Raw genomic sequence first — 18,136 nt, forward strand, 5'->3', positions numbered from 1 at the left:
TGTGGTCCTTCCTGATGGGCCCGACCTCCTCTGACACTGCAGTCGGCAATACGAGATCTCATCTGCACTATACATCCTTTTTCCTGTATTTCCATATTTATTTCCAGCAGTAACGCACTAAACACCGCGGAGTATAAAAAGTATTAATTTACTTGGTTGAGACTTTAATTCAACTGAATTCTAATCTAACCATTTATACAGCAGGGTCCTGTACTGCAGTAACGTGTGTCATTCAGTGGCAGAGTGCTATACTGTCAACCACTCTAAATACCTCACGTAAAGCACTGGAGTACTGAAGAACAGGCATGTATGAGCGTGGGGAGCTTAATCCATGTCAAGTCTGACTGCACTAGGCAGGACTGGTAATTACACAGGCGACACCATCTGCACAGACTGCCTGCTAGGTGCAGTAGATGCGAAGGCAAAACAAAGAGAAAACAAGCCTGGCAGATTAGCAGAGCAGTTTCCCATTCTCAGCTTGCTCAGCCCTCAGCTGGCAGTGCATTCCTCCTGCAGACACACAGCCTCCTTAGGAGCACAGAACACACATAGACTTGCGCAACAGGCTTGAGCCCATACCAGTGTCAGCAGAAGACACACAATCAAGAGCAGGCTGGACACATTTAGCACTTTGGTGTTATTTTTTCTGTGGGTGTGTGAATTCTTCCCACCCAGGCCAATATGAATTACAAATCATGCATCTAATATGAGTCCTGTCTCCAGAGTCACAAAGCTGTTCACACCAGGCTAAGCTCACTATACTTTCCTGTACTGACATGGAAAGGATTTAAACCTCCAACACATGAAAAACCTGCAAAACACCTTCCAACTTCATTACCTGGGAAATGCACACACATGTACCAAACCTGAGGCTTTACAGAGCAGGGCAGGGTATGTGTCCTTACAAGAATGAAACTATTGAAATTCATGTTGCTGAGAGGCAATAGCATGAGCAATACAACTCGTTCATCTGGGCATAAGTCAAAATTCCTAATTAGGCCTGCTTCAAAGTTTGCATTTTGCTGCACATTTGCAGAAATCAGAAAAGCACAACTACTTAAACTGGGTTAATATGCACAAATGTATTTGCAACCACTGAGCTACAGCACTGTACACAAATTCTTTAGATATAAGGAATAAAACTGCCATCCTTAGGGCAAATATATTATTAGAATTATTTGCAAAGTTACCAACAAATCAAATATAAGCCTGTCATGTCAGTAATACTGATTAGTTTAGCCGTGGGTGCAGTAGGATTTGAGTGCCTGCCTATAGGATATCAATAACATGCTACAGGAAAAACTGTATCAGTCACATGCTAAAACATGTGCAGTATGTGCTCTGCCCTCTGTGTACTGTAAGTACTGGCTAAACCTGAAAAACTTTTAGGAAAGGGGAGATTCCCTCATTCCCTCATTCAAATGTTTCTGACAAAATCCCAAATTTTAAATCTGCCCTTTCAAAACTTCTAAAACAGGTTCCCTTTGAAATATCAGGTATTGACGCAAATAATCTTGTACCTAACTTGCATTAAGAAGTATAATATATTTACAAAACAACAAGTCTGGCCAGCAGTGGGTAGGTGATTCAATTACCCTAAATGGGGTTTTAAACTAAGTAAATTAAGATGTGAATTTGGTTTCAGATAAAACAGACTTAAAGACCTCTTATTATGTCTTGATTTCCAAAGTACTATTTATCTCTGAATATGTACACTATGTGACAATGTTTGTCTTCTGTCCTATTTAAATTTGTACTGTATATGTTGTATGTACTGTATGTCTTATCTCTTTTTTGCTGTACCGATAGCAAATTCCACCAACTATTGCTGTGTGGCAATAAAGAATAAAGAATTATCATATCCATTAGATAGCTATCTGAATTGTAAATGTACCACATATGAACTGTATATATTAAGGATCTGCAAAACACACAAAATACAAAGAAGAGATGTAAAAGGTGTATTGTTTGCCCATAGAATTCTCTCTACCCCTGAGATTGTCTCAGTGCAGCACTACGTTAACTCAACAATGAGGAAGATTTATTCAGATAACCTGGTGCGCACACACAAAGTAATTACAAGCAACCACTCCAGAAAGCATTTATAACTTCATCTGAAATCAGCTGGATAAAACTGGGTCACACAGACGTTTTGCGAGAGAATCCAAAGAAAACGGAACCGGATCTGCACTGTAGTACAGAAGTCTAATTTGGGGTTCAAGTTTGACCTATATAATTCACTTATTGAGGCTCCACTCTCTCTCATATATATACACTCACTGAAATACTGTATGGATAGAACACACTATAAATGGTTTAATGACTTTTTAAAAAGTGCAGTCCATGAAGGGAATACATCTCCAGTGTTGTACAGGTTAAACACAGCTGTTTTTTTCCCCAGTAATAGGTTTTTCATCAGATTCCTGCTGAAGAGGGCTTTGGGTGGGTTTCCACTTATGTACAGCAATCCAAGGACCAGATGTCATGGTTATGAAAAACCAAATCAAGCTTTTAAGCTCCTGAACAATCCATGGAAGAAAACGCTGCTGACTTGTCGGGTCGACATTCTCCGCAGGGATTTCACTGCCTGTTTAGCCATCGCATTTGCACATTGGTCTGGTTGAATAACATGCAATAACATCCATACATGAAAGAACAAACATATGAGCTAATATAGATGGGGCAAATAAGAATTCTAGAAGCTTATTTGAAGAATTGGGCTGTCTTCAGCATTTGTCAAACATGCTGAACTGAACAGGCCAGGTCTCTCTTCTACAACTCTCTAACTCAATTACAGGCAGCTCAGGCATCTGGCTGTCGAGCTCTGCTGAAGCAGTGTCACAGCCACGCCAGTGCACTCCTTCAGACACACAGGCCCACTGGGACATTTCTCCCAAGAACACTTCTGGAAAAATACGCACTAGTCAACTTGCGCCCTTCGTGTCTTGTGCAACACGGAGGCCTGAGATGGGGCAGGGAACGAAATGGTAGCATTATCAATAAGATTTCAACTTCCAGCCCTGTAAACACCCTGATGACATCACCGACTGCAGGCTGTCCTGTTGACATTCCGTCAGACCAGCCTGACTGCATTCCAGCAGAGTCCCTGCTGCCCAGCACACAGCCGCTGCCTGTCAGCCCCTGCTCCCGGGGCTCAGCCTGCAGCTGCACGGCTCCCGTTCTCATCCCCTGCACACACATCTAATCAAGCCCCCGCTGCTCCACCATGCCCACACAGTGCTTTTTCTGTGTCACGACTCAGAGCCTAGCACGACAATCCAGCTCGCCTAACCGCTCTGAAACACGGCCGTAAAAAAGAAAGAGCACACTCAGCCCCAGAGGCTCAGCCTGTTTGTGCAGAGTACAGGACTCCCCCCGACCTGCTGCGGAGAGAATGTGACTCCCCCCTGCCTGGGATACTAGTCTCTCAGTTTCCCCCAGCAGGGCTGGTGTGGCTCAGGGGTCAGAACAGCAGGGTCTGCAGTAGGAACTTGAACCCACAACCTTTCAGTTTCAAGTGCTGTGTGCTGTCCCGACATCATGTAGGGCATTTTAATAAAGTACACTGCATCAAATTGTGACACCCCTTTGTCGTCGTGACCAATGCTTTGTGCACATCTGACTATGTAATCAAGCCCAGGACTGATACACTCATCTGTCCGGTTGCAAGTGCATCATCAAAACAGTTCGCTAGAGTTTCAGTGCAGGGCCTGGGACCATATTCCAATCAATATGCTGCTGTTACTACAGTCCAGTTCAATGAACTCAGCAATCCGGAGGTTTTCAAGTGAGGGGAGAAGTGTTTGTCTATGAGGAGGGCACTCCACATTTCCCTTCATCGTGCTAGACATGAATTACTATTCCATGTAGCATAAAGATAGCAACATTTTTTTCTGAAATACAACGTTAATATCAAGTGATGTCCAGGAGTCAGGTGTAGAGTGCTTCACCTTTATGTTTAATTCAGTTCATGTTGCATCTTTTCTTACACAGCATATGCTAACTAATAACTCAATATTGTAGCAGCTTCGTACAGTACACGATGGCCAAGACATCAGGGATAAAATATATTGAGATGACTAAGCCACCCAGCCTTCGGCACCCACACATTTACTCAAGTTGGACATGGCTCTCTGTTGCACAAAGAGGGTGCGGTGATTCTTCATCTTATATTTGAAAAGGGTGTCATGTTGAGCAACAATCACAGAATGCAGAAACATTTCACTACAGTGTTCCTATATATATATAAACGCCGAAATAAAAGAAATTACTCGGGAAGCGAGTGCTTTTCTGCAGAAATCAAACCCCGCTGTTCCAGTGGGACTCGTTTTATCGGCCAACTCCGCTAAAAGAGTTTCTTAAATTTTAAAGGGCACCATCCAAGTTCTGTTCCTAATCTGCTCCTGGGACGCAGACGCGTCTGAACCCCCGAGGTGAATTAATAACCTGATGAGCCGCATTCACCCTCCCCCGGCTGAGCCGTACAGCGCTCGGACTCACCGTTCAGCCCGTTCGGGGTGCTCCTGTGGTGGTGCGGGGCAGTCAGGTCGTCCATGGACCTCCGGACGGCCGCCGCCTTGGCCTCGGCGGGCTTGTGCGGGGGGATGTGGTTGTGGTGGTGATCGGGGCTGCCGGCGCTTCCCGCGCTGGACGTGCTGCTGCCGTCGCCGACGTCTCTCATAGTGCTGGAGCCGCCGTTCAGGTTGGACAGGCTAGACTGGCTGTCTATGGAGCTCCGGGACCCGGCCCCGTTCCGCTCCTCGTCCAGCATCAGGATGATCTCCTTCAGCTCCACGTTCTCCCGCATCACCGACTCTTGGTTAGCCTCCAGCTCCTTCAGTTTCTGCTGGTACGTGCTGACCTCCTTCCACATCACGCTCGCCGTGTGCCTGCCGAACCGCTGCCACTCCCGGGACAACTTCTTGCCCTTTTGCCTGTCGTCGTCCAGGAAGCAGCACAGCTCCCTCAGTTCGTGGTTGTCATCCTGGAGCTTCTGGTTGATGTCCTTCAGGCCTCTGATTTCGTGGAGGTGAACCTGTAGCCTCCTGTTCACATCCTTCATCAGGTTGCCGTGCTCCACCATCAAGTTCATTTTCTCGTTATCCGTCTTTCTCAGTCGTTTTAGCAAATCCTCTTTGCTCCATTTCATCAGTTCCTCGTCCGATATCTTACTCAAGTCTTCCCTGGACTGGTCCAGCGAATTTTTAGCCATATTATCTCTCTAGTTTCACTATCTGTGTTTTCTTAGTTTAATTACAGAGAGGAGGTATTTTATTGTCTAACAGTGCCTCAACAATGACATCGTATCCAGAGGAAAGAGCTCATAAAGCCCCAGAGAAGGACACACAGAATCCGATAATAATAGTACACCGCCCTGAGCCCAAGCAGGTCCCCAGTGTTTTAAACCAGACCCGTCGTTTCAACTTTACCTTAAAAAGACGGCTGTTCCACTGCTATTTCTGAACCTCCCGCTTTCTGTTTTGCTCTGTCTTACAAAAATGACACCCCTGGATCAAAAAATAATAAGAAGACTTTCAGATGGGTGACCCAAAGAAATATCCCGTCGATTCCAGGACCCGACCTGCGCTGCCGCAGTCACGAGCGATGGCTCATCCCATCGGCTGCCCGTGTGTGCGGCGATGAAGGATGTCCCTCTCCGGGTGCCCGTGTGTGCGGTGATGAAGGATGTCCCTATCCGGGTGCCCGTGTGTGCGGGGGTGAAGGATGTCCCTCTCCGGCTGCCCGTGTGTGCGGTGATGGAGGATGTCCCTCTCCGGGTGCCCGTGTGTGCCGGGATGAAGGATGTCCCTCTCCGGCTGCCCGTGTGTGCGGTGATGAAGGATGTCCCTCTCCGGGTGCCCGTGTGTGCGGGGATGAAGGATGTCCCTCTCCGGCTGCCCGTGTGTGCGGGGATGAAGGATGTCCCTCTCCGGCTGCCTGTGTGTGCGGTGATGTCAGCGCTAGCGAGTAGGCATGACGCCCGCCGCGGAGGCAGGCGCAGTTCGCAAGAGCCCCGCTGGCACAGGCGAGTCGGCGGGCGCGACTGATTCAAACCAAATGTGCTCGGAGAAGGAAAAAGAAAAAAAGGCAAAGAGGCAAAGAAGGGAGTTCGAATTTCGATCTTTAAAAGATAAATAAGTCAAAAAAAGAAAGAAATTTAACCAAAGAGCATAAAATCACATATCGGCTTTCACCGCATCGCCGATTATGCGGGTTCGCACGTCCAGCGAAGGCAAGTTTCCTGGGACCGTCGTCGAGAGACCCGAGCCCTTTCCCAGGTTGGAATTTGCTCTGTCCTCCTTCCCCTCCTCCTCCTCCTTCCCCTCCCCTTCCCCAGGCTCGGTTCAAGTTACTCAAGAGGATTTGCTGCGAGCAGCCAATCAGGACGCGGCAGAGCAGTCTTGAGCGCAGGTAGAGGAAAGGTGCAGCCGAGGCTCCTTAAAGGGCCCGCAGCGCTGCGCTTCGGCGCCTACCAAGCACTCACGAGTCAGGAACACGAGAGGATTTCAGATTACATGAAAACTATATACGTACTGTTATATACACAACGTTTTAAAATCCTGCTGCAATTCACCCGAGAGACAATTTATTCACAGATACAAGTCTCCAGAGTTTGACTATAGAGCTGAGCGCTTCCTAACCGCTATATCGGTAGTCGGTATACTGCTTCTACACACATATATCACATCCTAAGTCTTTTAAAAGCTCTGGTGACAGGGAAGCAAACCGTTGGCAGCCCTTTGGCTTTCTAAATGCCTTCGTTTCCTTAAGCCGCGAGGTTCAAATTCAAGCAGGTGGACTGTGGACTCGACAATCCTCCTCTCACCTTGCGACACCGAAAAAACACGAGCAACTGAGCAGTGAAGGACCTCCGGACTTTTATTACAGCTCTTATCACAGCGCCCTGAGAGGCGCACCGACTGCACTCTCCTTCACCCAAAGATCAACGGTCGACTCGTAGGCATTTCAATAAGACTCAAGCGAACACGTCGAGTTAACGCCAACATTGTAGTGGGGATGTAGCGCCGCCTTGAGGACAAAGCAACCTTCTGACGTACAATGCCATGGTCCGTTGCCCAGTTCGGCAGATCTACTCATTAAGACGTGATTAGATAAGTTATTTTTATTTAAACGAGCAGTTGCGTAAATGCCCCCACCTTATAAACGAGTTGAATCTTGGACATGTCATCATTTTGAAATACATTACGGCACGAGTTTTCAAAAATCACTCCATCTAGTCCAGTTGTCCCCTATCATGATTGTCGAATTAATAGGTCATTTGTATTTTCGCGCGACATCATCTCGTGGCCCTTTACCATAAAACAATCAAACAAAATGGTGAGGGGTATCCATAAACTGAAGCAGTAGATTAAACGGTTTCACGAGAGGTTTTAAATGGGACTTGAAAGTGCTGACTGGATCATTCCCACAGCACAGGAAGCACAGCCCCGCAAGAGCTCCCGGGCTGGGACCCCGGAGAGAAACATACAGTACGAGGAGCGCACGGGGCGTTGGGGCGTGCAGCGTGGTGACAGGTCGCTGATCTAACAAGAAGGAAAAGTATTCAGGATCATAGGTGAGCAGCAGTATTCTGAATCTTCCGAAATCCACAGGATTCCCCGTGCTAGGAAGCTAACAGGTGACACGTGCTCCACCGGTTTACTTTAGTTTTAAATCTGATCAGCCGATTCATGAACATGCTGCAACTTGATAAGGACAGGTCTGGTGACAGCGGAAGCATTACAATCACGTAAGGTTAACACAGGCACAATGCAATTCTCCCATGTTCTTACTTCTCGTATCGAATGCACCTGTCTGTGTCACTGTTTACCACGTTTTTACCATGATTCGGTTGCGCTTAAGTACCCTTCACTCTAATTTTACTACAGTTTGCATGACACAAAAGTTGCTGTCTAGACTGCAACCTAAACACTCTAGAGGTAATCTTTTTTAAAGAAAGATTTGATAAAGCATTTAGATTGGCAAATTGCTCTGCAGTTTATTACTAATGTGGCTGATGCTTTTGTCCAAAGTAACTTCTGTTTGCCCGCAATTATACAGCTGGAACCCACAACCTTCCATTTCTGAGTCAAATCCCTAACCGCTGCGCCCCCAACTCGTCTCGCCATTCTGAGATTTCGTTAAGATCTTTAGAAGAAATGACTGTCGACTCCAGTTAAGATTGTTGTTAGGAAATCCTTTATTCTGTTATATTGTGTCGATCACTTAAATCGCAACACGCGCCTAAACCCCGCAAATTAATCTGTATCGGAGTAACAAGTTTTATACACTTCTGTCTGCGTGCTGTGTTAGTTTAGTCTACAAAAAGAAAATAAACATGTACTGTACAGTATCTAAACCTATTTTATCAATCGGTTTTCAAGGATTTTCTAAAGTCAGTTCCGTTTTCTTTTCGCTGTATAAACCCCTCCATCCTAATGTCCTCTGGTGTTGTGTCTAGAATTACTAGACAATCTAGGATCCACAAACCTTTACACTCCCACTTTTTAACAGTGCATCCGTCATGTAGGAGCTACCGAAGAATGAATTCATTGGCACATTCATTAGCCCGACCTCCTTTCCCAATTTTCCTGTTCAAGAACTAAGAGCCGAAAGAAGACTCAGTGGCTTTATCTCAAGTTCTTCTTTCTTTCAAGCAGAGCTCTGGGTTCCTGGTCGAATCGCGATAGCTGCACAGCAGAAATCGCCATAATGGTTTCGTAATAATCGGAGGACGGAAAAGTGTGGAAAAAAAGGGAAAATCTGAAAACGTCTCTCTATAATTTGCAGAACACTGGCATCTTAAAGACGAAAATACAAAAACGAGCTGTAACGACTTCCGTCGGAATCGCAGGATTCTGACATTAAAAACAAATCGATTGGACAGACAGTACATGATTAAAACTGGGGCAAAGTGCAGACCGAGCAGAGAGGACCGACACCGTGGAGCCCTTCGGATGAGGTCTTGCTGTTTGTCAGCTCACAGAACTTTTTGTTACAACACATTCCATGTCTTTCCAAGATCGCACCCGGCTGTCTTGAATAGCAGTCATGTCTCCTTATAGCGCTGGCTTAAAGCGGAGCTGGCTTCATCTTCTTCTTTGGGTTTTCTGGTTCGGACTTTGGATACCACCTGCGTGCCCGCACCCTCAATGTCTGGATTTCAAGCCTCCCTTCAAGCCGCCAGAAGAGCTCACCTTTTGCGTGATGTACAAGGATTTCGGCTGCTGCGATGCGATCAAAGACCAGGAGCTAATGGCTAAATTCTATCGAATCATGGACAACTTCGATTATCACGGATATGCGACGTGTGCGGGGTACGTGCAAGACATTATCTGCCAGGTAAGAGTCGTGAATGAGCTGACTCTTAACAGCCCGTGGGATTCCTGCAGTTTTGTATTTCTGATTGTTATTTTAAGTCAATGTGACTGTTTTCTTCTAACGTAAGGAAATGTGCCTCAGTACATTAGCGTACTGTTGTGTTCAATGTTGAACCTTCGGTAAAGCACAGTGACCTCTTAAATGCACGCTAGAGAATCAGCTCGAGGTAAAAAATGAGACCATTTGAGATTAAAGGAGCCAGAGAGAAGGAGGCGTAGACATACCGTTCACATTTACTGCAGCAAACTTTTAAAGAGAAGTATGGACCCCAGGCAGTAACTCTGGACACTTTGACACGTAAATCGCAGGGAAACGAAAACGAAAAATGTTTCCCCTAATCGAATCCTTCTCGGTTCTAGCCTTAGTTTGACCCGCGTCAGGCTATCAAACACATCGCTCTGTGCACTTGATTAGATTGGCATTTACCTTGACCTGCCGCAAACACAGCTTCGGTTGTCACACTGCATTTTGAATTTCCCTATCCTGCTCGGTGTATTGTCATCCTCGACGGTAAAGTAGTACTTGATCGTATCCGCTCACAGCTCTGTATTGGCGAAGTGCTCTGCTGGAGCTGTACTGTCCGCAGCAGGCGAGACGCAGGTCGCGCTGTGGGCTGTGCGCCCTGTCAGAAGGGCAGTCCCAGCAGCGGTCTCAGTTGTCTTGCTGTTGGCTGTGTTCAGGAGTGCTCCCCGTACGCCGCCCACCTGTTCGACGCCGAAGACCCCAGCACGCCCGTGCGGACCATCCCGGGGCTCTGCGGGGACTACTGCTCCGAGTTCTGGCTCCAGTGCCGGACCGCCATCACCCTCCTCAGCGACGACATGCAGCTGGTGGAGCTGCAGGAGGACCAGGAGCAGCTGTGTCAGTACCTGGAGCTGGGGGACCGGGACTACTGCTACCCTGGGCTCCTGGCCAACGAGCGGCTGGCGAGGAACCTGGGCCGCGTGACGGCGGACGCGGAGGGCTGCCTGCAGCTGTGCCTGGAAGAGGTGGCCAACGGCCTCAGGAACCCGCTGGCTATGGTGCACGCCAACGACGGCACCCACAGGTCCTTCATCGCCGAGCAGGTGGGGCTTGTCTGGGTTTACCTGCCCGATCGCTCCCGGCTGGAGAAGCCCTTCCTGAACATCACCGAAGCAGTGCTGACGTCACCCTGGGAGGGAGACGAGCGAGGCTTCCTGGGGCTGACCTTCCACCCGAATTTTAAATACAATGGAAAGCTTTACGTCTATTACTCTGTGGAGGTGGGTTTCGAGGAGAAGATAAGAATCAGTGAGTTCAGAATTTCCCCCGGAGACATGAATACTGTGGACCACAGCTCAGAAAGGTACATATGATGGTTTTTACACCTAATGAGCTCTGCTTGGAAGCAAAGGATGTCAGAGCTGATGTGTTCTAAAGTTATCAATTTTGTGTAGGTTTCTGGAGGTGGAAGGTGGGATTTTAAACACGCCAGTTCTTACAGTTCTACTTTTACATTTTCTTCTCAGGATTATTTTGGAGATCGAGGAACCAGCGTCAAATCACAACGGAGGTCAGCTGCTCTTTGCTGATGATGGATATTTATATATCTTCACTGGAGATGGCGGAATGGCAGGGGATCCTTTTGGGAAATTTGGAAATGCTCAGAACAAGTAGGTGTAACAAGGTGGAACTTCGATGTTCCCAAGCGAGTGATCAGAGAGTGATCAGAGAGTGTAGATGACCATATTTTATAAAACAGCCTGGCTTTCTACAAAACTGTTAAGTCCCCATGGTTGCGTGTGAATTGGAGCTCCCCTTGAACGGTGGTGGATGTCTTGACACCTGTGAATCTGTCAGCCCCGCTGTCCTCTTTGTGTTATTTTGTGTTGTGTTTTTTCGTGCTGGTATCAGTGCTGTCTCGTTCCTGACACGGGCCTCGCTCTGTTGTCTCGCACCAGGTCGGCCTTGCTGGGCAAGGTTCTCCGGATCGACGTGGACGATAACGAGCGCGGGCCGCTGTACCGAATCCCCCCGGACAACCCCTTCGTGCGCAGCCCCGAGGCGCGGCCCGAGGTGTACGCCTACGGCGTGCGCAACATGTGGCGCTGCTCTGTGGACCGGGGGGACCCCCTCACCAAGGAGGGGAAGGGCAGGATCTTCTGCGGGGACGTGGGGCAGAACAAGTACGAAGAAGTGGACATCATCGAGCGAGGAAGGAACTACGGCTGGAGAGCGAGAGAGGGGTTCTCCTGCTACGATAAAAAACTCTGCGCTAACAGCTCCTTAGGTAAACCCCACTGGTCAGCATCTGCTTGTACTCCCTCGTTCTTCCTCATCATTTCACTGGCACCTTAATTATGGACTGCTCGCATCCTGGCTTCAGGAGGGAGCACTCACCTTTGTAAAACTGTGGTGCTTAAAATGCAAGTAAGCAATATAATAGGTGTAAGTTTATTTTTGTGTGTGTGTGCTGCACCACCTATGCACAATAACCTTAAAAGGTCAAGGTAACAATATAGTCTTGACTCTCCTTTAGGTGATGTGCTCCCTATTTATGCCTATCCACACAAGAAAGGGAAATCAGTCACCGGAGGGTACGTCTACAGAGGCTGTGAATACCCCAACCTGAATGGCATGTATATATTTGGAGATTTCATGAGCGGGTAAGGCCACAGGCACTCTTATATCCTTCCCAAGTCTGGCGTTCCCAATGGACGAGTCTAACAAAAACAAAAATTCCTACTTCATAAAAATGAAAAAGGACATCCAGTAACTTAAATTGTTTTTTTTTTCACATTGTCCTATCTTTTAAATCTTTGGTTCAAAACCTGTTGAAAATTTTCAGTTCTTGGATATAAAATATTAAACAGAAGCAGAGAAGAAACATAACATTTTCTGAAGGCCGGGTGTGCTTTTCCGGGAGAAGTAGTGAGATTCTGCATGGTGCCTCCCCTGCAGGCGCCTAATGATGCTGCAGGAGAGCAGGCAGAGTGGGCAGTGGGACTACCACGAGATCTGCATGGGCACTGCCCAGGCCTGCGCCTTCCCCGGCCTCATCAACAACTACTATTCTTACATCATCTCCTTCGCGGAGGACGAGGCGGGTAATTTGCCCCGCTTGTGAAATCTTGTTAAAATGCTCAGTCATGTTTTTATTCACCTAGACATCTTGCACATAATTCGTCTGACCTTCCCTGCTGTTTTTTGTAGGGGAGCTGTACTTCATGTCCACTGGAATCCCCAGTGCAACCTCGTACTCGGGGGTCGTGTACAAGATTGTAGACCCCTCACGGTAAGGGAAAGGCCGGAATACCGCTGACATAATAAGGAAGGAAGGTGTCTCCTAAAAAAATAACCATATAGGCTGCAGTAGTGCCATAGCATTGAAATCTTCTTAATCGTCTTAGAAATCGTCTTAGATATCGTGTCCTACTTAACCGAAAGTCCTCTTCTCAACATCCTTTTGATGTGAAACACACTGTCATATTTCTGTGATTGTCGAAATGAATTGCCGCTGTACTCTGTTGTTAAGGTTTGTAAGCTATTATTTAAATTGATTTTATGCTGTTACAGTTACAGTACATTCTTTCACGTCTCTCTGATGAAGATGTTTAATAATCTAAATTAGGATTTTGCATTAAATGTAAGAACATTTCATTAGGATTTCTTTCATTGTAATATCTTTTTAGATTACCCAATTATATGGATGTTAAAGACTGAAGAAAGTCTGTTCACCTCATCTTGGTATTGAAGCCACTGTAATTCTAAACTGACCGTCAGATAACTGTTCAACAGCGATGTGAAAAGGGTTGTTTCGTACTCTTCTGAAAGAGAGAGGGTTACCGTGTGTTCTCTCTGCTCCTTTATATTAAAACTGAGCTCCGTTTCATGCTGAGCTGAGCAGACTGTTCGAGTGCATATCCAGGAATTTCCTTGTGCCATCTGATATGGCAGCTTTCCTGCATACCAAAAATAACAAACCAGCAGAAGTTATTAAATATTAAATACAACACTATACATAAAAATGTCAAATTCAAAGTGTTTTTGGCCAGTACAGTATTTCCATGAGTAGCTGGGATTTCTATCAATGACTTTGTCTCCAGAACGTCTGAGTGAAAGGCTACATTAGTGATTGTATCATATGTTTTTCTAAATGTCTTCCAGAAAAGACTCCAAACAGTCCTGGCAGCAGTACAAGACTGTGGTGTAGAAGTTATTTGTTCTTGAGGCATATTAACCTAGGAGGAATGATAACAACAGTGTCATGCAGCTGAGAGCATAAAGCAGATTCCACAAACATTGGTTAAGCTTTGAGTGAAACATTAACAATATGTTTGTTTTACTGGTCTCAGAGATTCATAAATCTCCCTACAGCACAACCAAAGCAGAAAGTTAAAATGTTGTGCTTTAACTAGCATAGGTTTTAGTAAAACGTTATATTTTAGGAGTGGCAGACTTTGTTCATGTTACTTGTGTTCTTAAATAATTTACTTCATGTCAAGAGCCTCCATTGGTTAGAGCTTTTCTTCTTTCATTATTAAAAATAAAATAAAATATCTGCAGTTTCATTTAAATGACTCAGAAAACCATGCTGGACAAGTAAAGAAGCTCTTATGATTTATTTATTCTTGGCTAAAAGAACAGAAACTTGAAGTATGATTTGTGTATCAAGTTTTAGAAAAGATTGATATCTTTCAGTATAAAAATCATGTGAACCGGTTTGTGATGTTAAAAGACAGTTCTGCAGTATCGGATTCCTGTATAACTGCCCTTGTAATGAACATGCATTGAACATTAGTCCTCAATAATGTGTTTCATTCCTTTTGCTTGTTTTTAGACGAGCACCACCAGGAAAATGTCATTATGACCCTCTGCCAGTTAGAGTTAAAAGCAAGATCATACCGTTCGAACCAAAGGAGAGTAAGTTGATTTTTTTTTTATTTAAGGTACAGAGGACTCTTTTATTTTAATGGAAGATTTTTGAGAGCTGAAATAGTGGAGGATGTTTTTTATTACAAGTCTTGTATAAGTTATGTGTAAGCAGGCGGTGAAAAAAATCATTTCAAAGCCTCGACAAGCTGCAGCGTTGTGGCAAGGCGATGGCAGGCATGTGTGCAGGATGATGAATAATAATAATGATGAATTATACTGCACCTTTAAACGTGGCTTCTTAAAAGTGCTTTGCCATAAAAGCACAGAAGGAGAGGAGAACTAACACAAACTACCGCAGGGCCTTGGAATATAAGGCGGCAGACACAGAACCAATTAAATGAACTAAACATTTTGGGAACCTTGTGAAGGAAACAAGGTCATTTTCCGCCTGAGACGTGTTGTGTTTTACAGAACTGATAGGGGATGTCCTTCCCACCAAAGGCCCGGTGAGGCCCCAGCCGAGAACAACACCGGGCCCCCAGCCGGCGACCCCAGACTGGCTGGAGCAGCTGATCGAGAGGCTGAGGCAGCAGCTGGCGTCCACACGAGGAACACCCGCGGCGCCCGCCACCACCACGACTGCGGCCCCCCGCACGCCCAGGCCGGCAAGGCCGCACAAGGGGGGCCGCAGGAGGAAGGGCAAGCACCGGTCCGAGGGCCCCGTCCGGAACGGCGCCCTGCGGCTGGCAGGCGCGGAGGGCCGGCCGGACCGGGGCAGGGTGGAGGTCTTCGTGGACGGCCGCTGGGGGACGGTCTGCGACGACCTGTGGAGCGCGCAGGCGGCCGCGGTGGCCTGCCGGAAGCTCGGTTTTCGCCACGCGGTCAAGGCCTCCAAGCAGGCGGAGTTCGGGGAGGGGAAACACCTGCCCATCCTGCTGGACGACGTCCAGTGCGCCGGGACGGAGGAGAGCCTGCTGGACTGCCAGCACGCCGGCATCGGCAATCACAACTGTGCGCACTACGAAGACGCAGGAGTGATATGTGCAAACACAGCATATATAGAATATTAGAGTGTAATGTTAGTAAGGTCATCAGGTTTAATTTCCACCCAGAAACATCAAACCTCACTTCTGATTTTTGTTGGTACTGGCACAGCAGTCTACCTCTTCATTACAGGACACTGTTTCCAAATTCAGAATGGCCTTTGAGTTAATAAGCCCTAACAGTTGTGAACTCTGAATAGAGCAAATGGGGTTCAGAGATGATGATCTGAGATTATCTAACTACTGGTGACATGCTGTAGTCTTGTTCCTGCATTGTTAAATGTATGCAGACTTATTATACCTGACCTAAATCAGCACTCAAGTTAATTTCACTTCTTGTGCAGACATACTAAAATGAATGAAAAATCTGGCATTAGCAGTATTTACTTTCCCTTTGTTTTATACATAGCAGTTACTGTACGTCAGTTTTGACTCATACTGGGCTTTGTGTAATTAGTACCCTCCAATTTCTCATCTTAATTGCAATTATATTATATTTTATGTTGTAAAACACTTCTAAATGTTTTCTTTAAGTTACATTTTTTATTGCATGTCATCATTTCTTCCAAAAGATCTATAGTTACAGGAATTGCATGTGTGCCAAAAACACTCTACATAAAACAGACTCATGTCATTACTATGGTGGTAAAAAAGATATTAACATACCTTGTTAACATTTTTGTGCAACTTGGTTTGTACATTTTAAATGCTGAAACACTTTTGGAGTACTACACTATTGAACCATTGTGTGCTAATTTCTTTGGTTACAGTTTTAAAACCTTATTTTAATTTTAAACATAACCTCTGGTAAGGGAATACAAATCACAATTTTCTGTTCATCCCTAAATGTGACATCAACTTTAACATATTTAATAAGTGGACTATATATCTCAACATTACACAAAGATACATAGGTGTTTTTTGTGTGTTTGATCTAAACATTAAAAACTGTTGATTTTAAAATAGGTTTGGTGATTGGATATTGTATTGACTGATTGTGTTGACTAATGGGTTCAACAATTTAGTTATATTGCATGATTAGCATAGAGTTCTGAAGAAGGATCTGAACCCTCTTCCTCGAACCCATGTTGCTATCTTCTTTCATCAGTTTCCTCTGTATTCCCACCCACCAAAAGGTCCTGTTTCAAACCCTCCAACTTTCTCCTTCCTCACTAAACCCCCTGTTCGTCCTCTGCCTCATCAGTCAACTTTGCCTCCTTTTCACTTCCAAAGTCCACAACATATCTGCAGTGTTTGGCCTCTCTAGTTTGGCTTTTGCTCTCTCTGTATTAATATACCCTGCTTTCCTCTCTGTTACTCTTCTCAGTCAGGTCCTGCCTCTCTCTCTTAAGTCTTAATTGTTTTGACAGCCTCCCTGACCTGGGATTTCCTGGCATGGCTCACTCCCAGTTCTTCTCCTAGATCACTGATTGCACATACCAGGTCTCCTGGCGAGAACCTAATTCTGCTCCTTGCTCTCTTTCCACTGGGGTTCCCCGAGGTTCTGTCCTGGGCCCCTACTGTCTTTCTGCTGCACCCACTCTCTCCCTGGGTCCTCTCATGTCTTTTGCTGTTCCTATCGCTTTCATGCTGACGATGCCAACAATGTTTTTCTTCCTTCTGCTTCTCATGTGCTTTTCCATATCCCTGCTCATCTCACAGCCACCTCTTGACCCTTTCCTTTTCTACTCTCACCATTTCTTCTCTGGTACAGTTCTGCCACTTCCTCCTGGTCGACATTCACCCCACTATTCAACTCAACTGCTGTTCCAGGTCCTGGAACTCTCCTTCTCGGAGCACGGTAACTCTTTTGGCTAGCCTGCCTGTCAGTGCTATCAGCCTGCTCCGCCTAATCTAGAATCTGTGCCTTCCCTCATCTGTGTTCATCCTTGCCTGTTTCATGCTCCAATACTCCAGCACTTACACTGGCCCTGTGGCTGCACACAGCCCACTCAGAACCCTGCGTGTTGCTTACTGCTGTCTGTGACCCTCTTCCTGCCCGTCAGACAGCAGTAAGCAACACGCAGGGTTCTGAGTGTAGGTCAGGGCCAGTGTAGGTGCTGGGGAATTGGATAATCTCTTTTCTCTCCCTTCACTCCCTCTTGCCCTCTCCCCCTCTTCAACCTGTCTTACCCTTCAACACCCCAAACATGTCCATTCTCAGCTCTATTCTTCCTAGTAATGTACTGGTACTGGTAATGCAACCTGCTAATTGCACTTAGTCACTATGAACACCACACATACTCTACCTAAAGGGTCTTTAGATTGCTCTTACATTCTAGTTCTTACTGCTTCAGTCTGTATAGTCCAACACCCGCGTTTCAATGTCTATTTTGTGACAGCACATTTGCCATTTTCTTAATTTAATTTATTGGACTTGTGTAGTTGTTTTTTTTTTGTGCTTACACATAATCTATGTTTTTTACGTATTAAACGTGATCCTGAATAAGGGCATCTGCTACACCAATAAATACTTCTAATAATAGCACAAGCCGTCAGCGACGGGAGGACATCGTTGTGTTTCCATTTAATAGAAACGTCAAAAGGTCAAAGGTTGCTGCCCTAAATTTGACGCCAATTCGTTGGGTCCACCGAGAGTGATTGAGATTAGGTATCCAATACTGAAATGGTCTGGGAAGAGACCCATGTTTGAACGGTTCAAAATAGATGTAAATGCATATTTACAAACTATATCTAAATGTAAGAACTCGAAAGCCGTGCGAACCTTATCTTTATTCACCTTTTTTAATCTGTTTTTCATAAACTGTAACTGTATTGCAGTACGTTCCCCTGACGAGGATCTAGATATTGTGTATGTACTCTTGTTTGTATTATATGTATTTTTGTTGTTACAATAAAAAAGGTTTTTTTTTTAA

At 45.8% G+C, this 18,136-nt stretch overlaps 2 protein-coding genes across 7 annotated transcripts in view; one reads left to right on the forward strand and one right to left on the reverse strand.

The window, feature by feature from the left end:
• ccdc85ca (coiled-coil domain containing 85C, a) overlaps nt 1-7,356 on the reverse strand; it is a 52,078-nt gene extending 44,722 nt beyond the window's left edge. For 2 of the 6 annotated variants that reach the window (XM_015350394.2, XM_015350392.2), the window contains exon 1: nt 4,501-7,356. In XM_015350394.2, coding sequence (XP_015205880.1) covers nt 4,501-5,212 — 712 coding nt within the window. In that variant the 5' untranslated portion in view covers nt 5,213-7,356. The remainder of the gene's footprint in view (nt 1-4,500) is intronic. The other 4 variants (XM_015350393.2, XM_015350391.2, XM_015350395.2 and 1 more) reach the window with 3 other exon arrangements.
• A 99-nt stretch (nt 7,357-7,455) lies between these two features.
• On the forward strand, nt 7,456-18,136 carry hhipl1 (HHIP-like 1). Its single transcript, XM_006632261.3, has 10 exons — nt 7,456-7,576; nt 8,661-9,342; nt 10,062-10,708; nt 10,872-11,015; nt 11,304-11,632; nt 11,882-12,008; nt 12,304-12,449; nt 12,556-12,637; nt 14,183-14,265; nt 14,689-18,136. Exons 2-10 carry the CDS (start codon nt 9,052-9,054, stop codon nt 15,285-15,287), a joined length of 2,448 nt encoding a protein of 815 aa, XP_006632324.2. The 5' UTR covers nt 7,456-7,576; nt 8,661-9,051; the 3' UTR covers nt 15,288-18,136.

Source organism: Lepisosteus oculatus, chromosome 8, assembly GCF_040954835.1.
Source record: "Lepisosteus oculatus isolate fLepOcu1 chromosome 8, fLepOcu1.hap2, whole genome shotgun sequence".
NCBI lineage: Eukaryota > Metazoa > Chordata > Actinopteri > Semionotiformes > Lepisosteidae > Lepisosteus > Lepisosteus oculatus.

Coding starts and splice junctions, on each gene's coding strand:
- hhipl1 (XM_006632261.3), top strand. CDS start 9,052: ATGTCTCCTTATAGCGCTGGCTTAAAGCGGAGCTGGCTTCATCTTCTT. Junction 9,343..10,061: donor TGCAAGACATTATCTGCCAG/GTAAGAGTCGTG, acceptor GGCTGTGTTCAG/GAGTGCTCCCCGTACGCCGC. Junction 12,009..12,303: donor TTTGGAGATTTCATGAGCGG/GTAAGGCCACAG, acceptor CCTCCCCTGCAG/GCGCCTAATGATGCTGCAGG.